The 23,814-nt window shown below is 40.8% G+C and overlaps 1 protein-coding gene across 2 annotated transcripts in view; it reads right to left on the bottom strand.

Moving 5' to 3' along the window:
- The window catches only part of LOC118210516 (sal-like protein 4), a 44,292-nt gene that overhangs the window by 9,588 nt on the left and 10,890 nt on the right, over positions 1–23,814 (bottom strand). The window contains exon 1 of one of the 2 annotated variants that reach the window (XM_035386741.1): positions 1,111–1,235. The exons of the other annotated variant lie outside the window; for it this stretch is intronic. Within the exon in view, the coding sequence (XP_035242632.1) occupies positions 1,111–1,177 (67 nt within the window). The 5' untranslated portion in view covers positions 1,178–1,235. Of the gene's footprint in view, positions 1–1,110; positions 1,236–23,814 lie in introns of those variants that run through there. 2 annotated transcript variants of the gene reach the window in all.

Below are 23,814 nucleotides of genomic sequence, written 5' to 3'. Positions count from 1 at the left end.
CACTCTTTTTATGCACACAAGGGCAGCATGCATTCAAGCATTCAGCTAAGGATTTATTGCCTTTTGGTCAGCACAGTTCTCGTGAAATTTGATGCCAAGGTGTTGCGCCAGCTAAACTTTTAAATACTGTACAATGTAAATGTAACGCAAGCATTTAATTCCAACGTTTGGTAAGAAATCGATCTTCCCGAATACTCTTAAGTAGCTAACCTGTCTATTCAAACTATGGCCAGCTACATGCACCTCTTGGACAATCATATAGTTTATCACAAAGACTTTCAAACTTTGGTAAAGGCTGTTCTTTTGTTGACCATGATCAAAACAAACACAACATTTCATACCCAAATTGCTGGAAACACACAGGTGTACCTTAACTAGCCTATATGCCGAAATGCATTTGGATATAAACCGGAGTCTATAGGACATAACTGAAATTTTAGAATGGTTAGAACACCATTAAAAATTACTCCGCTATCAAATGTGTATGGGCCTCCATATTTCAACGGCGATACACGTTTAAAATGTTACAGACATTTACGCAAGACAAAACCTTTAAGCAACGCAGATGAAATATCTATGTTGTAACGAGAATGTACATTTTAACCACCCAAAACTGTGTGTATGCGTAGCCTGAACACGACAAAAGTGTTTGTGGTTGCACGCCATGCTCAAAAACTAAACACAACATCTAACCGGTAAATGCATCGAAAAACACTGTTCTTAACAAAATAATATCAAAAGGTCTTGCCTACTCTATCCAAGTAAAATACTGGCAAATCATTTAGCCTTTATGAACATACAAACTTTTTAATCAGCTCCGAATTACTTCGACAGCACCCTTCTATTGTTTGGGTAAGTCATGTTCAGATGTAAACGAAAGGTTTCCAATATGAATATTACAAAACTTGTTCAAATACTTGTAAATACAATTAAAACAATACTACATGTATATATTTAAATGTCATTTTAAATGCAAAATCAATTCCATGGGTCGTGATCCTGAATGTGGCCTAGTGTACGACACCAAGAAGAAAAAAATGTGATCAATACAGCGATCAATATCACTTGAATGAGCTACACTGTTGCATGCGTTCGCTTAACCAAACTCACCATTTTTAACCGAATCAGGGTCCTCAGAGTGGACATGTTGCGGTTTCGCTTGCTTACGCCTCGACATGGTACGACCATTAGACACACATCACTAAGTTTATTTCTTAACAGCAAATGCTGCGAGTTGGAAAAATACCAGAAATGCGCATGTCAAGGTAATTAGGTTTATCGATAGCGCATTGCGAATCTCACGGGCGCCTTCCCACTGATTGGCTCCAGTCCGAGCGCGTAAAGATTATTCAAATAAGATCCATTGATGATAACCGCACAGTGCGACAAGGGGGAGGGGTGTTGCGCCCATACAAGGAATGAATGAATGTGTGTGTGTATGTATGCGTGTGTGAGAGAGAACGATAAACTCCCTTGACAAAGGCATGTCAGTGACAAAAATAGGGCTTTCTAAAAATCTTAATTTCTAAACTGTTCCTTTTATCTCTTGTTTTACACATTCAGAACAGAAGCTTGTAGAGTTCAGGATGAATTAAAAATTTGATTTTTTACATTTATTCTACCATTTATTTCACCCTCCCCATCCCCCAACACACACACACACACACACACCCATAAACACACAATTGAAGGGCTTGAATGAACTCCGCTCCCATATAAGTCAACCCAAAGTTTTAATTTCAGTAGCCCTATTGCTACCATTATACTTCCAGTCTTTCATCAGTAATTACATAGGAAAACATGCTTGTCACAATATTCGGAAGGAAGTAGGGCACCAGTACAGTATAACGTTCAGAGTCTCTGCTATGTCTTTTCTGCAAGTTCTCAGTGAATGTGTGGAGTAAAGAACTTACCCGATTACTGTCCAAGAGGCATAACCATGGCCTCTTGTAAAAAAATAAAATAAAAAATAAAATAATAATAATAATAAGAAACCAAAGCAGAGAAAATATGTGAAACTTCATTAATTAGAGGTGTTGTTAAAACTGAAAATAAATGTGATTTTATGAATTCTGTTACATTTATTAGACATTAAATCAATCATTTGAATAAAACAAGCTTGAAAGAGCAACAGTTGTTTTTATGAGCATTTTAGCAGATTTATGGAAATTGCACTGTGTTTTCATTAGGACAAGAGAGGCATTTTGTGGTCTGTTAATGTTTAGAACAAATGTTGATTGTAGTGACCACTGGCTCCTATTTCTTGAAATGATTCAAGAACTGACTGGATAAAGCATTTATTAAATGACAGTAAAATACACTGCTTCCTCTGCTACTTTTGCTGCCTCTACAGTGTGTCACTAAAATCAATAAAAATGTTTAGAGGACAAAAAAGTCGTAATGCTTGCTTAAATTTATTTGGCACTCAGATTTAAAGACAAAGTGCATCTTTGCCATAATTAATACAATTCAAACTGTCAAAAAATCTTTTCTCTGTGAACTAATTTATCTGCTTAATTGCACTACTGAGATAATCTAATATTCAACAATTAGCAAAAACAAAAATGAAATAAAATAAACCCTAACAAAAGAGAAGGGAAGAAAGAAATTGAATAGCAAGGGGAGTGACGTCTAGACATTTTATTGCAGCAATAAGTGGCTTGAGCTTGGCTCTGTCGCTTTCTGCCGAAACCAATGGTGTTTAAGCTAAGTAAGGTGACTTACAGTGCACTCCATAAGTATTGGGACGGTGACACTATTTTGGTTATTTTGACTCTGTACTCCAGCACATTGGATTTGAAATGAAACAATGAATATGAGGTTAACGTGCAGACTGTCTGGTTTCATTTGAGGGTATTAACATCCATATTGGGGGAATGAACCATGCAATAATTGTAGCCCATTTTATACACAGTCCCCCCATTTTAGAGGACCAAAAGTAATTGGACAATTGGCTGCCCAGCTGTTTCTGGGCTTGTTGCGTGTTGTTGTATCAGTATTTCATGCACAAGAAAGCTAACAAAAGAGTCTAGAGTTGATTTTAAATGTGGAATTTGCATTTGGAGTTTGCTGCATTTGTCTCTCAACATAAAGTGTCAATGCCAGGAAAGCAGGCCATCATGAGGTGGAAAAATTGGAATAAACTGATCAGAGACATCGCCAATACATTGGATGTGTGAAAATCAACTCTTTGATACAAGAATGCACGGGTTAGCTCCGCAACAGCAGACAACCTGGTAGACTATGGAAAACCACTGTGGTGGATGAGTGAAGAATACTTTCAATTGTGAAAAAAAAACCCTTTTCAACTGTCAAACAGATCAAGAACACTCTCCAGGATGAAAGCACAGACAACAAAAGACAATTTCTTTTTTCCACCAAGATAAAAAAGTTTTACAAGACTTTGAAGTGGCAATGAAATAAAACTTGATTAGTAAGTAACTTTGCCAATGCCACATACTGTTGGGTTTAATTAGTGTGGAGAAGGAAATGTTGCTCAGTCCGTCCGTCTGATCAATGCAAGTCAATATGCTATGTGTACTCAATTACATAAAACATCAGAAAGGCCCTGACCCAATTTATCTGCACCATAGCCTAATGCTAAGCAAGCATTATGTTTTTCAGGACACAACATAACATATTTGCTATCTAACATCAAAGAATCAATGCTGTATTGTAATACATTTATATAATGAGTGTTTTGCAGTTAGATTAAATTTGTCCCTCAAATACTTTGTAATCCAGTAATTCAGGGGAATATTCTTAGCCAGTACAAATCTGTCAGCATTCATAGGTACTGGAAACATATTTAATAACTGGCAAATGTAGGATTTATAATACATGATACATTATCATCCAGGATGAGCTAAGTAATCATCTCACTCACTATATGGGTCTGTCATTAAGATTGTTATTATGGTGAAAAATAGACAGCAAAATTCTTCCCCTAACTTCATAAGTACCTTCAGAGGAAAAGTGAAGCCAAAACCTCATATTTTCCACAGAGGGGGTTTCACCAGTGCGTTTTTGAAAAAGCAATTACTGTTTGGTGCCACATTGTTTGTTTGTAGTCTATCGGGTGCTGTGAGCACGGTTGTGAACACTATACAAGGTTTTAATGGCATGAATACTCAAGGCCACAAAAGATGAGTGATCCAGACAGATCCAGCTTTAACCAGAACATCACCATCTCACAGGTCATATGTCATCGGACAACAAAATGTCAGCTTTCCTCTTGATTGTGATGTAAGGGTCCTATTCAATCTATCTAAGAAGCTACAGCCATATCTAAAAAAAAAGATTTATGGTTACCAGATTTATTTAAAAATAAAATACAGAGAATATTAGATTACTGCAAAATATTCAAGCAAAAAAAAAAAGTATGCTCCCCAAACTTCACAGTCACACTGATTTCTTCAAAATAATTTGAAAACACACACAAACACATGCACGCATGCACACAATACACAGTAACTGCGAGCCTCATTTAGCTTCTGCCTCCTCTGCCACCCTCAGAAATTGAAAGCAAATTTGTTTTCATGCACAATTTACGTCGCAAAATTGAAATTAAATTACAAATTCTTCTTTCAGTGTATTTAACAAAGTCTCAATCTTTATTAAATACACATTAAATATGAAATCTTTTCACGTGGAGAACATTGTTTCTGAAACCGCCAGGGTCATTGTATGAACGAGCATGTTTGGATAACTAGGGGACAAGCGGAGGGAATCCAATCGAAAACTACCACATCGGACAAACTAATTTGTCCCAAATCACCTCACAATTGCCCGGTGGGGGCCTGTAGAGCTCAGTGGCAGGGCTCCCATTCACACGGCCGGCTTCCCTGTTGAGCACTGCTCCAGCATCGCCCTCGGCTTATTTTCTGTGCTCTTACAGATTCGGATCCACAGCCATCTGCTGGGAGGGCAAACGGTCTTTTTACCGAAGAACGTGCTTGATTTGAAGACTACGAGAACAGTACAATAGAGGGGGTTTCTTGAGCAGGGCTGTGACACATACCCAATACTGAATATGCCTACCCAGTACTTAGCGCATATACCGAGTAATAAAATGTGGCACATACCTAATGCTCAATGTATCCAGTACTCAGTACACAAGCGAAATACGTACAATGAAGACGGTAAGTTTATGAACAGTAACACAGATTTTGTTGTTATGGCTCTGTACTCCAATACATTGGATCTTAAATGAAACAATGACTGTCAGCTTTCTTTTGAAGGCATTTACTTTCATATTTGGTAATCCATATAGGAATTACCCTTTTTATAAATAGTTCCCCCATTTTAGAGCACCAAAAGTAATTGGAGAAATGAACAGTAATTGTGATATTTAGTACGTTGTTGCAAATCCTTTTCATGTGAGTCTGCAACCCATAGGGATCAACAAAAGCTGGGTATCTTCCCTGTTGGTGCTCTGCCAGGCCTGTACTGCAGCCATCTTCAGTTCCTGTTTGTTTCAGGGGCTTTTTGCCTTCAGTCTTGTCTACAGCAAGTGAAATGCATGTTCAGTTGGATTCAGGATGGGTGATTGACCTAGCCAGTCTAGAACATTAAACTTTTTGGCCCTGAAAAACTCATTGGTTGTTTTAGCAGTAAGTTTAGGGTAATTCTCCTGCTGCAATGTGAAATGCTATCCAGTGAGTTTTGAGGCATTTTATTGGATCAGTGCAGACAAGGTATTTTTGTATGCTTCAGAATTCATCCTGCTGCTGCCATCAGCAGTAATATCATCAATAAAGACAAGTGAGCCAGTTCCAATGGCAGTCATACATGCCCAAGCCATAATAATATTAATAATAATAATAATAATAAATACAATAGGGTTCCACCAGCTTCGCTGCTTGGACCCCTAATAAACTTTTTTGTATATAACCTTTCACACAGAGATTGCATCTCAAAGTGCTTTATATAGTTCAGTGACTTAAAAAATAAGAATAATAAAATAAAAATGTTATTTATAAAAAGGCTGATTATATTATGGCTGATTTAATCTTGTGTGCGGGGCCTCCAAGTTTTGTGAAAAAAGATTTGGGTTCGATTAAAATTATTTCTGTATTTTCCTCATATAATTCAAAATAATTGTCACTCATCCATTGATAGGAGCCAACCAGTTGGTCAGGGAGCATAGGGCACTTGGTTCAACAGAAATGTATAACTGAGTGTCGTCTGCATAACTGTGAAAATAGACATTGTGTTAACTGGTGATAGGACCTAATGGGAGCATGTACGATGGAAACAGGAAGGGACCGAGGCAGCTTCCTTGCGCTATGCTAAAACGTATCTCTTTGAACACGTGATTGCCGTGAGTAACACATAATTTTCTCCCTGTTATGTATGTTCGGAACCAGTTCAGAGAACTTTCAGAGAGACTGACCCGGGTTTCCATTAGATTGATTAAAATGTTATGGTCGATCGTATCAAAAGCTGCACTTACATCTAAAAGAATGAGAATTGACATTATCTTTGTATCAATGGCAAATCTAAGATCATTTGCTATTTTTACTAGAGCCATTTCTGTGCTGCGATTGAATCTAAACCCTGATTAGACCATCTCTAGGTTATGAGGAATTAATATTGATTAAAAACTATTTACTCAGGTACCTTGATTGTGCTTCGAAATAGGACTGTAGTTATTAAGGATATTATTATCTAGGTTTGATTTCTTTAGTACCCTCAAATGAAAGCTGAGTCTGCACTTTAACCTCACGTGCATTGTTTCATTTTGAATCCAATGCGCTCTAGTACAGAGCTAAAAAAAAAAAAAAAAAAAAAAATTTATCACCGTCCCAATACTGAAACACAACATTATACTCAATTGTCAGTAAGTACACTAAACATTCATTATAGGCTACTTAATATGCAATGCGCATACCAGGGATACTCCACTGGCCCTCAAGGTAAGTAATGCTGCTGGTTTTCTCTTCAGCCTGACAATGTCACTGATTGGCCAGAGATTACACTCATCTGGCGCGTCAGGTTTAAATTAGTCCCATATTGGAAGGAAGGAATGAAAACCAGCAATACTACTGGCCCTGAGGGCCAGATGTGAGTATCCCTGGCATATGCCCAGTGATAAAACGCATGTACCTAATAGTAATACATTTACCCAATACTCAAATATTCCATATACTGTGCTTAGTACGCAATATATATCCATCCAATCTTCAAGCATGCTATATACCTAATATTTTTAAAAATCCTATATTTAAAGGGCCTTGAAGCTGAACTATATATTAACTAGCTACATATACAGAAAACAGACAAGGAAATTTTAAGGGTGACTGGGCTACACAAGTCCAGGGATGGCTAGCTCTACGTACTATTTACAAGAATGTCTAGCTCTGTGTATTATTTACAAGAATTGCTAATGAATGTTATTAAAAATGCAGTCTGTTCAGTATTTGTGTGTCCTGAGATTTTATATTAAAAGCACATATAGTTCCATGTTTCTTTTCTTTATTCAAAACTATAATACCCTTCCTCACCTTCACAATGGGAGAAATATGCAGCTCAAGTTCTCAAGTTTTCCAGAAGATTCTGTCCAATAAAAATGCCTCCGATAGTTCAACCATCTGGCCAGAGCTGAAAAAAAAAACAATCCTCATAAAAATGCCCTAAATAGGGTCAGAGGTCACTCCCTCCACGGGTCAGAGGGGCCTGTGGTTATTATAGTGGACTTTACTAAATCTGGCAGCCAGGATATCTCTGACAAATGCATGTGATTTTTAAAATGTGTTGTTACAGGATGATGAAGTTGTGTTGACATTCACAAAATAAAATAAAATCACATTAAAAAATCACATTAATAAGTCGAGGCATTTTCCTTTCTTCCCCAGCTACTTTATTTTACTTTTAGCCCTAAATAGTGTTACGGTTCTCCTGAATCAACCTTTGATCAGTTTGGCTTTTCAGAAAAAAATATTAAAACCAAATGTTACCATATTGAAACGAACCACCCTTGAATTACAATGCAACAAATTGTGAATCTCTAAGCAGGCCTGGCTCAATTCTGAGCCATAATGGAATTTGCAAACTAAATTTTTTCCCCCAGCAGATGACACCATAATGGGAAAAAACAACAACTAACTTCTCACTAAACTGCGTGTGGAGTCCTGCTGGCTGAGCTGTGTTTCCTCATTAAGCCAATAAGTCATAAACCCATCAGTCTGTATGAACAAAGCATGATATAAATGAGGAATAATGCACTAAAAATTCTCTTTTTTTATCAGAATAACTACAACTGTGTTCTATTACCCCAACATCTGATGTCTAGTTACAGTAATATGATGTTTCCTGCAGTTTGTGTGTGTCTATTTTCAAAGGCGACATGCCGTATTTGATCTATTTCTACATCTTACATCAGTCCTCAGTGGTGAAACAGGACCAGATGCATTCCAGAGAGATGAAGCCAGAAGAATTTGGTGTGACACATACCCTGTAGCGCACCTCCCCCACGCCCCATTCATTTTTCCCAAATTGCTTTGGCAGGGTTGGTCATTTGGTTTCCACGTTGACGGCCCTATGTGCCTACACTTCAGGGTAATGACCTCAAAAACCTTTCCCCAAAAAAGTCAATTTCCTGTGAATTTGACTAAATATGCACTGTATAAGCGTCAAACAAAACACTCATGAAAACAGATTGTTTCATTTTCAGTGCTATATGATCACGTCATATACTACACATACACTAATATGCTTTGTTCAAACAAATAAATATGCGATTGATGAAAACTTCAGGAACAGGTTTGCTATGAACAGTCAATGACCCAACACATTTGGGAATTGAAAGATATTTTACAAACTAGGACCCAATGCTATGTCAGTTAGCTTAGAAACGCTGGAAACCAGACCATGAACCCACAAATAATTGCCACTTTAGCAAAAACCAGAACCTTTGGCAATAGGTGTACCTCATCGGGACAACACATTGAGAAGTTAAAGAAATTTCAGTTTTGATGTTCGTTAGCCAGCGCTTAACGTCAGACAAAAATTCATTCATTCTGGAGACTACGCAATCTCAGGGTTGTTATCATAAAGCCATGGAGCTCATTCTGTGGTAGCAACAGGGACACACAAGAGCACAAAGTTGCACAGTTCCAGACCACACTTCTCAACTCAAATGCACGGTGACATGACAACCCCATAATTAACCCTGACATGCCTTCAGTCAGCTATGATGGATGTTAGACTGAGGCTTAGCAGCGGTGCTACAAATTATTTGACAAAGCTCAAATAACTAAAAATGAGAGAAGAACTCTTTAAAAACAACATATGAATATGCATACACACACACACACACAAATATACACAAATTTATTTTTCTGCTTTTCTGTGCATAAACCCTAACCACATTATACATACTCTGCATATTTACCTTATGAATGAAACTTACATGCTCCGACAGGCCGTTTGTGTTTTTACAAGCGATGGACTCAGCTGCAGTTACACTAGCAATATAATGCGACAATGTGCCCCATTCAGAGAGGGGTTTGTGACCCTGGGATAGAGTTTCATTAAACAAATACTGACCCTGCGGAGAGAGGGAACGGCAGCCCTTGTCCTGGCAAACAAAAACCTGACATTTCAACCCCCCACTTTAATGCTTGTCCATCACTCTTGTCAGGCCACCACACACAAACAGCTTTGTGATTTGCCCATTCATTGTCAGGTCTTTTACAGTACAAAAAAGGAAGCCCTGGATTGTGAGTTTCCAGGTTCTGCGTTCAACTAATTAATTAGAATTGTTTTGTTTTGCTCTCGTATTCAAAAGCCAGTCTCCAGAGTATTCATTTATTGATAAATGTGAATTACATAGATCTTAAGTGTTTTCATCTCGTAATGAGACTCAAAATCTTATTATCAAATGTTTTTTTTTTTAAATCTCAAGTCAAAAATATTACCTAATTTTAAATTACTTTATGTTTGTCAAGTTAAATTATTTTACCCCATTGGCTAATCCTGAAATGAGCACAATGGCACAATTTTGCTAATATAGCAAAAAAATAATAGCATTAAAATCCAAAACTATATATAAGAGAAAATACTTGTTGTCTTCTGTAATATATATATATATATATATATATATATATATATATATTTTTTTTTTTTTAAGAGATATTTTTTATTTGTATTTACTGTATCTATAGTAAATACAAATAAAAATACACTACTGTAATTACACTTTTGGTTGTCTGTAGAAAACAGTAGTACTTCATAGTAATCCATTTTTCATTCATGGGTTTCGAAAAGGAATTCACAGCTGATAGTTTGGCCATAAGGTTATAGTGCTCTGGTTGTTAGCACTGGTTCTCTGCATCATTTAATCAGCTCAATTGCTACTCTGTATTACTGAAAAAGAACAGTTTCAAGAAATACATTACTGTTTAGAAGAGTCCTGCGGAACCAGTGATGCTTTCTGATCTGGGCACACCTGAGGAAGCAGCACAGCTGAGCACCATGGGCAGTAGAACTGGACTACTGCCTGCATTCAATCAACGTTTGTCCGTAACTTTAGCTTTGGATGGAAAATAAAGTCAAAAGTCCTTTTTCTTCAAATCCAGCAATAAGTTCAATGGCCAAAGACAACCTGTCAAGCTTCTTTGGGAAGACATATAAACTCACATGTACATTAAGCTGCAAGGCCAAGTTAAGGCCAAATGCTGATTGAACTGAAACCTGAAATGCCCAGACATTATACATGCTTCCTTTCAATGGTGACTTAATGTTTGGAACTAGTGCTATACATGACAACTGTCATTCTTACAGGCCATGCAGAACATTTATTAGATTTGAATTATTAAAAACTGGGGGCCAGTTTGCATTCAGAGGGAACCCACTGAAACTATTTGCGGTGAAATGTCATCTAGACCTTCTGAAGAAAACCCAGCAACATTCGGTTGAAAAGTGAAATTTTTCTAGCCGACTAGGACGTAGCCAGGCTATATTCGAGTAAAACCTGAGCTGTATTGGGGTTAACCTAAGTCTGTTTATGTTAAAACATCTCTCAACCTAAATTGTCACCCCTTAGACATCCAGATTTGGGCTTTTGCTTGCTGGGAACACAGCTGTACCCTTTCTGAGTGAGAGGAACTTTATGACTTTCATTGTCCTGCTATCAGCCACAGATAGGGACGTCTGGGCGCTAGCGGTGAGCCTTCCGTGGCTTCCATACCGCACTGTGAGGGAATTCGTCTGAGGAGACAGAGTCTGTGAGGAAGTGCTTGTTGTTTTCCCTGCTCCGAGCGCTCAGCTAAACAGATGGCTGGAGACATCACTCCACCACTCTTCTCACCAACACGCACACAGAGAGAGGGGGATGGGCGCATGCCTGGGTTTGAGTTGGAAGAGGTTGTTCGGGGGCTGAATGCATCATAGCTTAATCCTGCACTCAAAAAAAAGACAAAAACCATTCCTTGCTCTGGCTTGCTCTGTTCAGATCTCCGATGCTATTGAGCACATTATCTCTATTGAGAAAGCTGAAGGTCCTGAAAGGCTTCTAAAAAAAAATTTGCGAGAAAGCAAGACTCATCAGAATTAGAAGTGAAGACTGTAAGAAAGACCTGATTTTATGTAGATTATTTAAAGTATTCTAGGATCAGAATAGTTCTCCAACACAATCCCCTTGATTTAGGCATACAACACAGTCAATGTAGAAAACATCCAACAATGTCCTGAATTTGGACATTACGTGGCTAAAATTGATTGTTTCACTTTTGAATATTTTACATTTCCATTTCTGATTATGATTACCTTTTTGCTTCCACTCAAGTGGAAGGCCACGTTTCTACCAAGAAAATTTACACATTCCAAATTATACCTCCACAACATTACTTTGACTTACTGGATTAGTGTTGAAGAAACTTGTTTTTTGCCACCCGAACTGAGAGGTCTGTATCCTTTAAAACAAGAATAGAACTAAACAGTGGTGTGTCAACATCTGTTTGCCTCATTAATAACACAAAACAGCTGATTTGTAATATTTAATTCTTAATTTAGCATAGTCCAAAATGAATTTAGCTTTTCCTGTTTTTAAGTAATTTATATAAATTGAATGTAATTGTTAGTATGGAAGCCTTTACTAAAATTTCTTTAATACAGTTCCTAATTTTCTAATTTGTAAAATCAGTAATGTCATTTAGGAATCTCTTAATGCAATTTCTGTAAATTTATTTATTAAAGCAACTTATGTAAATTGTTTAATATATTTTATGCAGGGCTCCCTCACCTGAAGTTCCACCTGGGACAAATAAAGCTATTCTGTTCTATTCTGTTCTATTCTATAAATGTAATATTCCTACTGTACTTGTGACTTTATATTGATTTATTGCACGGTCAGCCATATTCTGTGTCCTAGTTTCTATGCACTTTTCAAGGCATACGCACGCCTGTGGGATCCTTTGGGTGCAGTATGTGAACAGGTGTCGACCTACAGGACGAAAGGTGAACCGTCACGTGCTCAAATGAAATATCACTTTTTCTGCGGAGCATAAGTAATCGTGCGGGGTTTTCATTCTTCACGCGCTCTGGGCCGCCCCATTCAAGTGGGCGAGCCACCCACCGGAGGGGCTAATTGCAACAATATGGAGGACGGAAGAGAGAGGAAGCTGTTCCTCTGGCCTGCAGGGCCGCGCATAGGGTCTTTAGAGGATTAATCCCCCTTCAGACCTACGCGGCGAAAAAATCCGATATTTTCCATTATCAGTCACAACCGGAGACTGGTTCAGGACTACATTTGGAATGCATGACGCTGTTATTTTATTGTAGTTCAACCACTAAAAATGAAAGAATGTATTGAATAATAATCGCAGTGATCAGGAATTGTAAAGCTGGTGTGTGTTTTCAGGCAGTTGGCGGACTTTTAATTGCGACGCCACGCCACAAACACTCCTGACAGAGTGCAGGAATTCACCTTTTGGTTGGAATCATCGGTGTTACGGCAATATAATGACACAGCGGGCAGTTACATTGTGTGTGAAGCGTTTCCACAGTTCACCACAGCTGGAGGCCAAACACACACTGTCCAGTGGTCAGCATGCACCAGAGTGACCTTTGTCATTGGTCAGGGTGGGGGAGGGGAGGGCCTGGCTTCTTTTTTTTCTTTTTTCTTTTTTTCCCCCTCCTCCTGTGAAAACTTTCCATGACATGGGTCTGGGGGGGGGGCTGGTTGTGGAGGGTAGAGAAACTCACTTTGTTACTGTCCAGCCTCTCCCAGCCACTGAAACACACACACAACTCGGCACGTGTCAATCATTCTTGTTCTACACAAATGACAATAAAACCCTTCAAAGAAAATCAAAGTTCTGCCGAAAGTCAAAACTTCACTCTTTTTTTACCCTCCCCCCAGGCTCTCCCAACCCCATGTGGTCTGTCTCATATCCTCCGACTGCAGTGGGTGTGTCCAACTTAAAACAATCCAACAAGGCAGCTTCAAGTCATTATTTGAACTTTTAATTGTGCCCAATTCTATGGAGACACTGACCGATGCTGACCGCTTAGCATATTTGTGAAATGTATGCACTACAGTCTCTACACTAAAAGCTAATCCACGATACTGATATCTGAGCACTGTGTGAGTCCACATTTACAGCACTATTTACTTAGTAGACATTCTTTTCCTGAGTAAATTAGACAACTGCGTACAAAAAGGCTATATTCACATCAATATGGATATAAATCATAGACTGTGACACAGCTGAAACAAAGCATCACGGTGTTAAATAGGAGTTCATAGTAAAACAACTATAACATTAATTATGAAGAGCAGGGGTAGCTGAAGATCCAGTGGGTGTCTGGTTCATTTGGCACTTTTACAAGCGTAAATGGAGGATGAGGAAGGGAGATGAAATTTTAAAAAGTGGGCTGTGCTTTACCTCCAGTCTCTCCCTTTAAGGAGTGCGGCCACCCGGCTCTGAATCAACTCAGAGATGAAGATGAAACGACGGGATGCTTTCCAAACAGCCTGCTGTCTCACAGCGGTGCTTTTGCCAGAACAGAAGCTGTGACTTTGCTGTAACTAAATTTCACACACTTCAATTTGACGTATAGTTTGACTTTTTGAAAAAGTGCTCAAATAAAACACAAGACATATTCGAAAGGATCTGTTCACTTACTATGTATAGCAATAGTATATTTACTGTGAAAAATATACATTGAATTCCATGTAACTTTCATAGTCTTGTTGATCAGGTAACCCTTCCCCGGACACAAAAGTGAAATGTTCTTATTTGCTTTGTCACATCGGTGTGTGCAAAGTGAACCCAGTTTAACGGTGTGAGAAAATGAAAAGTGCTAGCAGTGGCAGGGAACCACTGATCAATACAGAGCCTGGTTTTGATAAAGTTTAGCCCACATCTTTCTTAACTGGACCACACATGTGGCCCCCCCCACCATCTCTCTGCCAACGGTCTTTCTGTTTGCACATGTGTGTCTCTTTATTACACTTCAGAATAAACGGTCAAACGACAAACACAAAGACCAGGCCAGATGAACGGTGTCCGTCCCTTTATATCCCTTTATGACAGAGCACACAGAAATCTGCTGACAGCGTTACTTCCTGGGCACACAAACAACCAAACAAACAGCGCCTCTCTCTGATTCATTGGCCAGATTTGCATTTAGCTGCGAGCGCCAGTGCTAGCCATCAGTTATAAATGCCACGCGTGAATCTTCTGGATGTTACCACAGCCCAAACAGAAGCGGTTTGAAATCGCATTTGAGTCCTGCCTTTGCCAACAGACAGCACAGTATCACATTCAGTAATGAAAAACCTTACATTTCCTAATTGTTTCTTTGTTCTTACATTCAGCAGGGAATAATACTAGCTTATTATATGACTCTTCCTCTTCACATCCAAACATTTCCAAATGTTTGAAAAATTATACCTATCCCCACTCTCAAGGGACCGGTTCAAAACGACTGAATACTGCTTCCAACCTTTCAAAAAGTGGCCTTATCACAATAGGGCCATCTCCACAGGAAACAGAACTGCGCTCATAAATACAAATGCAAGCCAAAAAACAGCAGAGTCAGAGAAAATCACTGTCAGTTGCATGAATGAACTCACATCCAGGAACCTCTACAGTACCTTAATGGCTCTGACACAAACACAAATGGGTAATTCTGGAGGGGAGATGCCTCGGGGCCAGTTTCACAGCTAATATCGCACACAACCCATCCTGTCAAACACTCAAATATATGCAGCCACACATTGGGGCCCACATACAAATGAATCCAAATGCAAATGGCCCTTTCAAATACCATGTTTTCACATTTAGATTTACTGATAGCCCAAACGGATGGTGCCACGTGACCTCATGCTTCTCTCAGGGCCCACCGGTCTCCAAAATGAAATCCAGCCTTTCATCTTTCAGCTCAGTCCAAATGCAAACACTTGTTCCACATGAAATACATATGAATGGCTTATTATGTAGTACCTACAAATGCCAATCAAAGTATCTCCTGATTATGCATGTATTACTTCTGGAATATATTTTACAAATTTGTGTAATTACCAAGCTCATTAAGATTAAATAACAGGGCTCTGTAGGGCTCCCATTTTAGGAGCATTTGCTCCTTAAAATTGATGTGCGCTAACTGGAAAAATAATTTAGGAGCATGTCTACTAATTGGGATGCATTAGTGCGCTCCTAAATTGGTCAACTTAGCACATGGTCCTTGGAAAAAAATGTTAGTATAGAGCCCTAAATTATATTTCTGTTGGTTTGAATATGAAAGTATTAGAAGTTAACCCAAACATGTAATAATATATTCATAATACTTATGTAACATATGGTTCACATTGGACATATCTATGATGCCCTGTATTGAATGTTGCAGAGAGAATTGCCTCAGAGATTAGGTTTAAGGATTCCACAGAAAACAATGGCTCAGACAGATACAACTTAGGTCTTGTGTTTCCCTCATGACTTTCTGATTGGAATAGAAAGCAGACGTGGAATGTTAGAAAAAATCCCTGGCCAATCAACAGTTCTCTTTTCTGTTTTCCACCTCCACCCTCTCTCTCTCTCTGCCACCATCAAACCCCCCTACCCCCACATGATTAACAAAACACTGGATTTAAGCTTTCAAATGGAGACACATGTTGCCTCTCAGTGAGATACATTATGCCAAAATTACAATGCAAAAAATATTATGATGATGATATCCAGAGTAATGGTGATACCAATAGCATTTCAAATTGGCTTTTCTTTTACAGCCTATAATTCCATATTATTCATAGATGATAAAACATCTAATTATATTTCTGGGCAAAAACATTCGCAGAAATGATACATTTAAAGTTGTACTCTTAAAACCAAATAACACCACGTTTATTTTTGAACTGAGCTACCAGTTAAAAACAACATTAAGTGATTCTTTGCTGCCCTCTACAGGCACGTTTGTGCAATGAGACCAGAAAGTACAGTAATTCTCTTGCACTGTATAGTTTGGAACATTGCAACACAGTCCAGGAGGTTCCCACTTTTTTATCATGTCGGTGGTGGTTGAATATGGGGATGCAAATACATATCCATAGAAATATTATTTTCATATATTAAGTCATTCACAGTGTTGGGATATGGGTTTCAGTGTACTTCTGCATAAAAAGCATTTTTAATACATTTAAATATATATATTTTTAGCTATTTCTAAGTTCACATATGACAGTATTTACACATAATTTGCAAAGTTGTCTGTCTGCATTTGATCCTCTATTTTGAGCCTATCAAGATAAGGTGGAGATCGATAAGAAGTACCCAAGTTTGATGTACGTGAGAGACGTATGATAAAAACTGATTTCTTAGCCACAGTATGTGACCTTGGACGTCTCAAGATGGATATTGTTTTTCTATGATTTTGATGATAAGTGCTTTGCAGAATTGTGTGTGTTCAAATACATGCAGAGATCAAACAACCCCCAATTTGAAAGTATATTGCCTGGACAGGTTTTCCTATAAATTTTCCTATGATCCCAGGATAGACATCAGCCAATCAGCCTTATTTCTTGCTTAAACATTAGCATAGGTATCAGATCAGTCAACCTCAAACTATATTACACAGAGAAACATCAGAAAACATCAGATCCTTTCTGCTAGCATAAAATTGTGTGCTAACGCTCAGATGCGTAATACAGAAGTGGTGAGCTTGTGTCACATGGTGATATAATTTAGACCTTTAAGTGGGAAAAAGCTGCAAAATCTTCTGTAAAATGGCTCTCAGAGGAAAACAAAACATTTCCAGAATGTCTCTAACTGCACCTCCAGATCTGAACAATAGGAATGATAAAAATGTAGCTGTTGTAAATCAAATGTAGGGCTAATGCAGAGGTGGACAAAGAGGGCCATATCTGTTTCTGGTTTTACTTAATAAGCTCTAACATTTACGCCATCTGACATTTTAGAGACAATTCTTGATATGTGCCTGAATGACAGCAGTCCCAATATGAAACCCTTTACTATTGTCTACAAGTGAACCAGCGTTGGTGTATGAAGCCAATTAGCTCATTTAGCCAGGGTAATTGGTGGAAACAAAAACCTGCATACATACTGACCCTCCAGGATCAGAATTGCATGCTCTTAGGCTAATGTGGGTTTTCTTGCTCCAAAGTCTGAAAAGAGAATGGAATGAATCAACAAATTATTGAATGTTTTGTAATACCAGTAAATTTCACTAGGGGGTGTAGCAAGTACAGCTGAGAGCAGACAGAACTGCAGGCAGTCTAAGTCAATGCTTAGCGCTTATTTCGATTCCAAGTAGTCTGTAACAGAGAGCAGCCCATGAAGACTGTCCTTTTCCCGCCTTGAAATTCCACTACGCCGTCAATAGAGATTTTAAGCTTTGATGGCTGCGGGTACGGCTAGGGTGGCCGGAAATAAATCTGCGCTTCTTTGCACATGTGCAAATTTGAATTGCTCCCGTCTGCTGCCGTAGCCCGCTGATCTACCGCGTGAAAATAGTTTTTTTCCCCCGTAGTAGATAAGCAGGATTAAAGTGGCCTAATAAGTGCTGTACAACCTCGGTTTTAAACAGGGGGGTCCCCCTGGAGGCCCCTGAAGGTACTGCAGGGGCCAGCACTGCCTTGCCAGCAGCTGGCATGTGTACTGATAGAGCCCAGATCCATGACTACAATCTCAGTCCACCCGCTTTATCTGTCATAAATAAAATAGCTTTGATTTCATATAAAATACACCTTGTCTGGTTTACCCATCCGTGGCAATATTTTATTCGTTTTAATTTATCCAGTAATATGAAGCACTGCATCGAAAATTATTTCAAAAAAGGAAATAAATTATTTGGAAATTATTCTCTAACAGATTTCTTCATTAGCATTGAAAAAGTGTGCAGCAGCAAGTCTTTATTCTAACTGAAATTTCTGAACTAAGGGGATTTATTACTCCCAGCACCATAACCATTTTAGGATGGCGAGCATGCTGATTTCCTCATGATCAAATTGCATCAAAGCCACATGCATATCAACCCCATGTATTAGCACCCAACAGAAAATACTGCCAAACACAACATTACTGATTATGGCTGTCGTTATTGCACTAGGCAAGAAATTACTGTCACATTCCAATATCTAATTGAAACAGCCCCTTCAGAGAAAACACTGTATAATCACATTAGAAATTCAAGAAAACAAGGCCTTTAAGTCAGAATTGAAATTTTACCACTTAGTACTAGGTACAAGTGCTATAATTTCAAGAATGTATAACAAGTGAATGATTCAGCAATGTGTCAAGGTAATGCTGAAAACAGTCACAACGCCCACACCGCACTGTGCATGGACCCTACATTTAGAATGCTCTCATTTTCACTTTATCATACGGATCTTCTAAAAAGAACAGCCGAAGGAAAAGACCACTGTAAAAACAGGGACCGTTGCTCAAGACAATTTCCTTGTTTCAAAGACTGCGGGTGAGTCGCCAGTTAAACAGCTGCTGCTAATGAGATGTCAGGCGAGGCTGGGAGATGTAGGCCGTCTGTCAGGTGCTGGGCCGCGATTTTCAAGGCCGAGCAGGGATGCTCCATTAATTGACCGTCACATATTCCGTTGGTCTGCTCTTCAAAATGCAGTTAATTAAAGAAAGGTCATTTTGCGGGGCGGTGTGAAGAATTGCCACAACTGAAGGAGGGAATAGTCTTAAAGTTTACAAGGGAGCGTTGGACAGAAAGCCCTTGATGAATTGCAAGGTAGCACTGCTGGTCTGTGTCCATCATTGAAAGGAATATGAATTAACGAAATATTATTTTTCCAGCAGGTTGGAGTTTGAGTCTTGTGTGCTTCCTGTGGGTTCTGCTCAATCACTGCAGGTTCTTTTTATCTTCAAAGGCTTCATATGCAGACATTTCTCACCCGTCCTATTGGTTGAGCCTGCTCCATGCGTCTGCTGCCCCACCCCATTGGCTGACCATGTGCGTGTCTCTGGACTCGCCCCATTGGATAAGCCTCACATGAGCGACTCTCGACTCAGCCCTCACCTGCTGTTCCGGCTGAGCTGACTGCGTCTGTCTCTGTGCCCGCCCCATTGGTCGACGCGACTGCGCGCACCTTCTGAGCTTCAGGCGTCGATGACACCTGGGCTCCAGTCAAGAGGAGAAAATGCTGCGCTGTTGCCGTGCCTGCTGAGAGGGCAGTTGTGTGCAGTGACATCACTGCTCAAACGACGTCACTCGCTATGTCAGTACACACCCCCAGCACATCCACCCGACGGCAGAAAACATGCCTCAGAAACAGCTTGAGTAAACGCAGCCGTGGGCTTGCTGCAAGGCGTTTTGCGTCATATGGCAGCCTTAAAATAAGGCAACAATCCACTATCTCCTCACCGCTCTGTCTGCGACTCAGTGAAGTTCTGATCTGCTCAGCTCGTCTCAAATTTCCATGAGAAAAAAACACTGAAAGATACTAAAATATTAATCCCATTTGATTGACAGCGTCTAGCTGTTACAGTTGATCTTGACAGTTTTTTTTTATTCCTTCCTTTTCATACAGTATGCCTGACTCCAAAGCCAGACAAACTTTTAAACCAAAGTGCTACATCTTATGGGTGTGTAAAACCCCAGTTCATCATTATATGTCCATTTATTTTTAATGACCTAACTTTTGCTTGCCATGAAATTTGAAAACTGTTCCTTGCTGAGTCACTAAGTTAAAAAAAATAGCTTTAGCATTAGCCTTTGAAGAAAAATTTTAAAACATGGAAGTCCTGGGAACAAACAAAGCATTTTTTAATTTATCGATCAACACAACATTGTGGTTGAGTCCCACAGGAGTCCGAACCTATTTATTTGGTTGTTGAGTAAGGAGACATTTACAATACAGCAATATATATATAACTGATTACTTTTACTGAAAGACCAGGCATCCCGAGAAGCTATACTGGCAGTTTAACTTCGCCAGACCCCAAAGTTAATCTTGAGAGCTCCTGCCCTATATCACTTAACGAGACAAACAAAAAGCAAAGCGCATTTAAGTTGCATCACAATTCTCATCCAGCAGCCCTGTTCACCAGCTCCCTGCACCCCCACCGCGAAGAGTCAGTCCCTTTAGCAGGAGAGTCTAAGCAAGGGCGGCTGACTTGTAGCCTCCTCAACTGCCCCCTTCTGTGAAGCCATTAGAACAAGGGGGGGAAACTGATTGCCCACAATTCTTTACCTGACGGGCAGGGGCAGGGCAGCTCTGACGAGCTCTGTGTGTTAAATGGTTAAACACTACAGGTTTAACCATTTAACACACAAGGCAAAAACATGGTGGATGCTTGATCACACAGCTGTAAACAGCTACGCAGACTGCTATGCTTTCCATTACTGCAATTCAATTACAGATAAATAATGGACTCCAGCGTAATGTGTTGCGCATATTTTGTCCTTCTATGGAAAAACACTTGACAGGACAGCCAAATCTTTTGGGGACAGCAGTCCCCAAAGCAGCCATTTTGTACCTCCCACCCCCTCCCCTCACCGTTTCCCTCCTCGGCTGACCCACTCAGTGATGTCAGTAGAACAGCCTGCCAGGGGGACTCTGCAATGAAGGAGAGAGGGGAGAGGAAGACAATTGGGATGTAGCCTACATTTCTCAAAACAAAATGGACTCAAGTGGTCAAACACAAAAGTTTTAGTTTGGGTGTAGGAGGCTACAATGTCACCGGACCAAAAACTTGCTGTTATATGGGCGTCAGTAGCCTATCGTAAACAAGACTGGGCCTAAGGCTGTTTATAAACGACACTGCGCTGGCAGGGAGGCCATTTTCTCTCAGCACATGTTTTCAGGGAATTTATGGATAGCACTTGAGTCATAAATATGGTCCTCCCACAGGAAGTCAAAAGCAGGGAAATCCAGTGAACAGGAGACATTTTCACAGCACTTTACAACACCGCAGTAAGGTTTTGCTGTAGGTGAAGAATATTTTCTCAACTTCACACTTCTAGTTTGAAAACGCTCTTCAGCCAGCGGGGGGAACTGAAAGGTGAGACGATGAATAAAGTAAGAGCGAATGAACGGCCATTATCCCCCCTCGTTACAGCGAACGCCGACCCTCGGACGCGACGGCGCTGCGGCGTCGAGCGGCCTCCCGCGGCTCCCCGCCAGCCGTCGGTTGCTAGGCAAAGGCATTACCGCCGTCCCGGGCAGTAATTTATCCGCCGAGCGCGGCGGGCTGTCACGCCGCCCTGACAGAGATCCGCGGCACTTTATCAGGCCGCCGATAAATCTGCCATGTGCGAGCGGAGACGGCAACATTGTTTGATCTCTTTCAGACGCTCTAATAATCTGCTTCCGCCTGATTGATACCTTCGCACAACAAAGCGCGTCACGGGCGTCGGACGCGGGCGGCGAAGGAGCGGGAGACATCCGCGGTTTCCGAGCCGGTCATTTCCGCGAGACGGCGAGCTGGGCAGGGCAAGGAGGGGAGGGGAAGTGAAATCTGACGTAGGCTACGGCAGATTCAGGAGACACTTCGGGCCACAGAATGAGAAAAGCCAACAGGTCCACAGAATGGACGCGCGTGGATTCAATGTCCCGCACTATTCCGCTCCTCGCTCGTGACAACGCGCTTATTAAAGATACACTTGCAAACAAGCCAGCGTACGAAACGGAAACTGGGGGAGGGGGCCGTCTAACCGAAAAGCTGATTAGCCTTGTTTAATTAGCGCAACGGTGCCGATGCGTTTACAGAGAGACACGTTTTACATTTTGCCCCTGATTGCAATTCAAGTAGCCTCGGCTACATTTTTTCTAGCACCGTTTCGAGCGGAGCGCTGATAAACGATCGCCTTAACATCACCACCAGCAGACCAGGGAGAAAAAGGAAGAAGGTAAAATGAAACAGAACTGGAAGCAGGACCCCGACATTAAAAGGCAATTAGAGTGCAGCTTGCATGGATGTCTCGTACCCGAGCGCGGTGATGGATCGGGGGGCGCGCGGTGGACGCTGAGCTGCAGCCCGGATGTAATGAGGAGCGGAGCAGGAACGGGATTCATTAGCCTTGTGTTCATATCAGCTGCACTTAACGTTGCACTGGACCAGTTCACTTAAACACACAGGCGGGACACTGCTCAGAAACAGCCGAATGTTCTCGGGTAAAGGTTAAAAATAAATAAAATAAAAACAAACAAAAAACAATTAGAGACGAACAATGACATTTTTTGTGCTAATTGTCTCCCTTCAAACACAATGCCCGGACATCAAAAGACATCCGGCAATGCATAAGATTTGGTCAAATGAAAGAAAACAAGAGGGCCGCAGTTCTGTTGACACATTTCAAATCAACACCCTAGGAGGGGTGAGAACACCAGAAGTTGGATAGTAACAGCCTATCTTGTAAAATTCACAATTAGCCTATGTTGTGGGACAGTATTTAGATATTAACTCAGGAAATGATGGATTCCTGCAGAGCATCTAGCCCAACTTTTTAGAAATGTTTGTACGACCTGTTGCTGTTGCTCGAAACAGGAGGAACTTGTAACAATGGGGTCAGCATCGGGTAGGGTCAGTATTGACATGATGGGTCAGGAGCTGGGCTTGCAGCTCCGGCGTTGTTACAGGTTTAAATCTCAGGTAGGGGGTTGTTGCTGCACCCAAGAGCAAAGCACCTGAATTTCTGTATATCTAGCTATATGAATATAACAGCTGTGCAATGCACTCAAGAGAAGAGCATCTGCAAAATGCCTAAAATGTAAAAAGTTGTGGGGGTAAAAAAAAAAACTTTTGCAAGACCTCAGAAAAGTGCTGCATGCTGGTGTCTGTGCTGCGGCCCGTCTGAAGGGCTCACGCAGCTGAGGTAGGCACCACAGAACAAATGCTCGCCGTGACAGTTCTAGGTGGAGGAGCCTATTAATAGATTACCCATCCATCTCGCCGTTTCCTCCTTTTCCATTCGGCAGCCTCCCGCTTAAAAAAAGGAGCCGTGCGTCACCGTCGTATTTCAGAGCGGCCGAGCGTCGCCGACGCGGCCGCGGTCCGTGCCGTCAGTCGCACGCGCCGGGCCTCCCGAGAGAGGCGACCGTTTGCCGCTTCGGGGCCGCCGGATGCCTCCCGCCCGGCCGGATTCGCGCGGAGTGAGGGATGGCATCGCTTGACGGAGGTGGGGAAGGGTAACGCACTCTTTATGGAGCTTGATTTACGGCATGAGGTCGGCGCTCCGTTAGAGGTTTTTTGGGGGGGGGGGGGGGTTGGGGTTGGGGTGCGAGCGTTGCGTACTTAACCAGCTGGTCGGGATGTTGGTTCAGATCAGGCCATAGCCCTTCACCCGCTGTGCAAGGTCATAGCCCACTTCTGCGGGCACTAATATCACACC

The sequence above is a fragment of the Anguilla anguilla genome, chromosome 13 (assembly GCF_013347855.1).
Source record: "Anguilla anguilla isolate fAngAng1 chromosome 13, fAngAng1.pri, whole genome shotgun sequence".
Classification (NCBI taxonomy): Eukaryota; Metazoa; Chordata; class Actinopteri; order Anguilliformes; family Anguillidae; genus Anguilla; species Anguilla anguilla.
The sequence above is the reverse complement of the archived record's forward strand: the minus strand, read 5'-3'. Positions and strand labels throughout refer to the sequence as shown.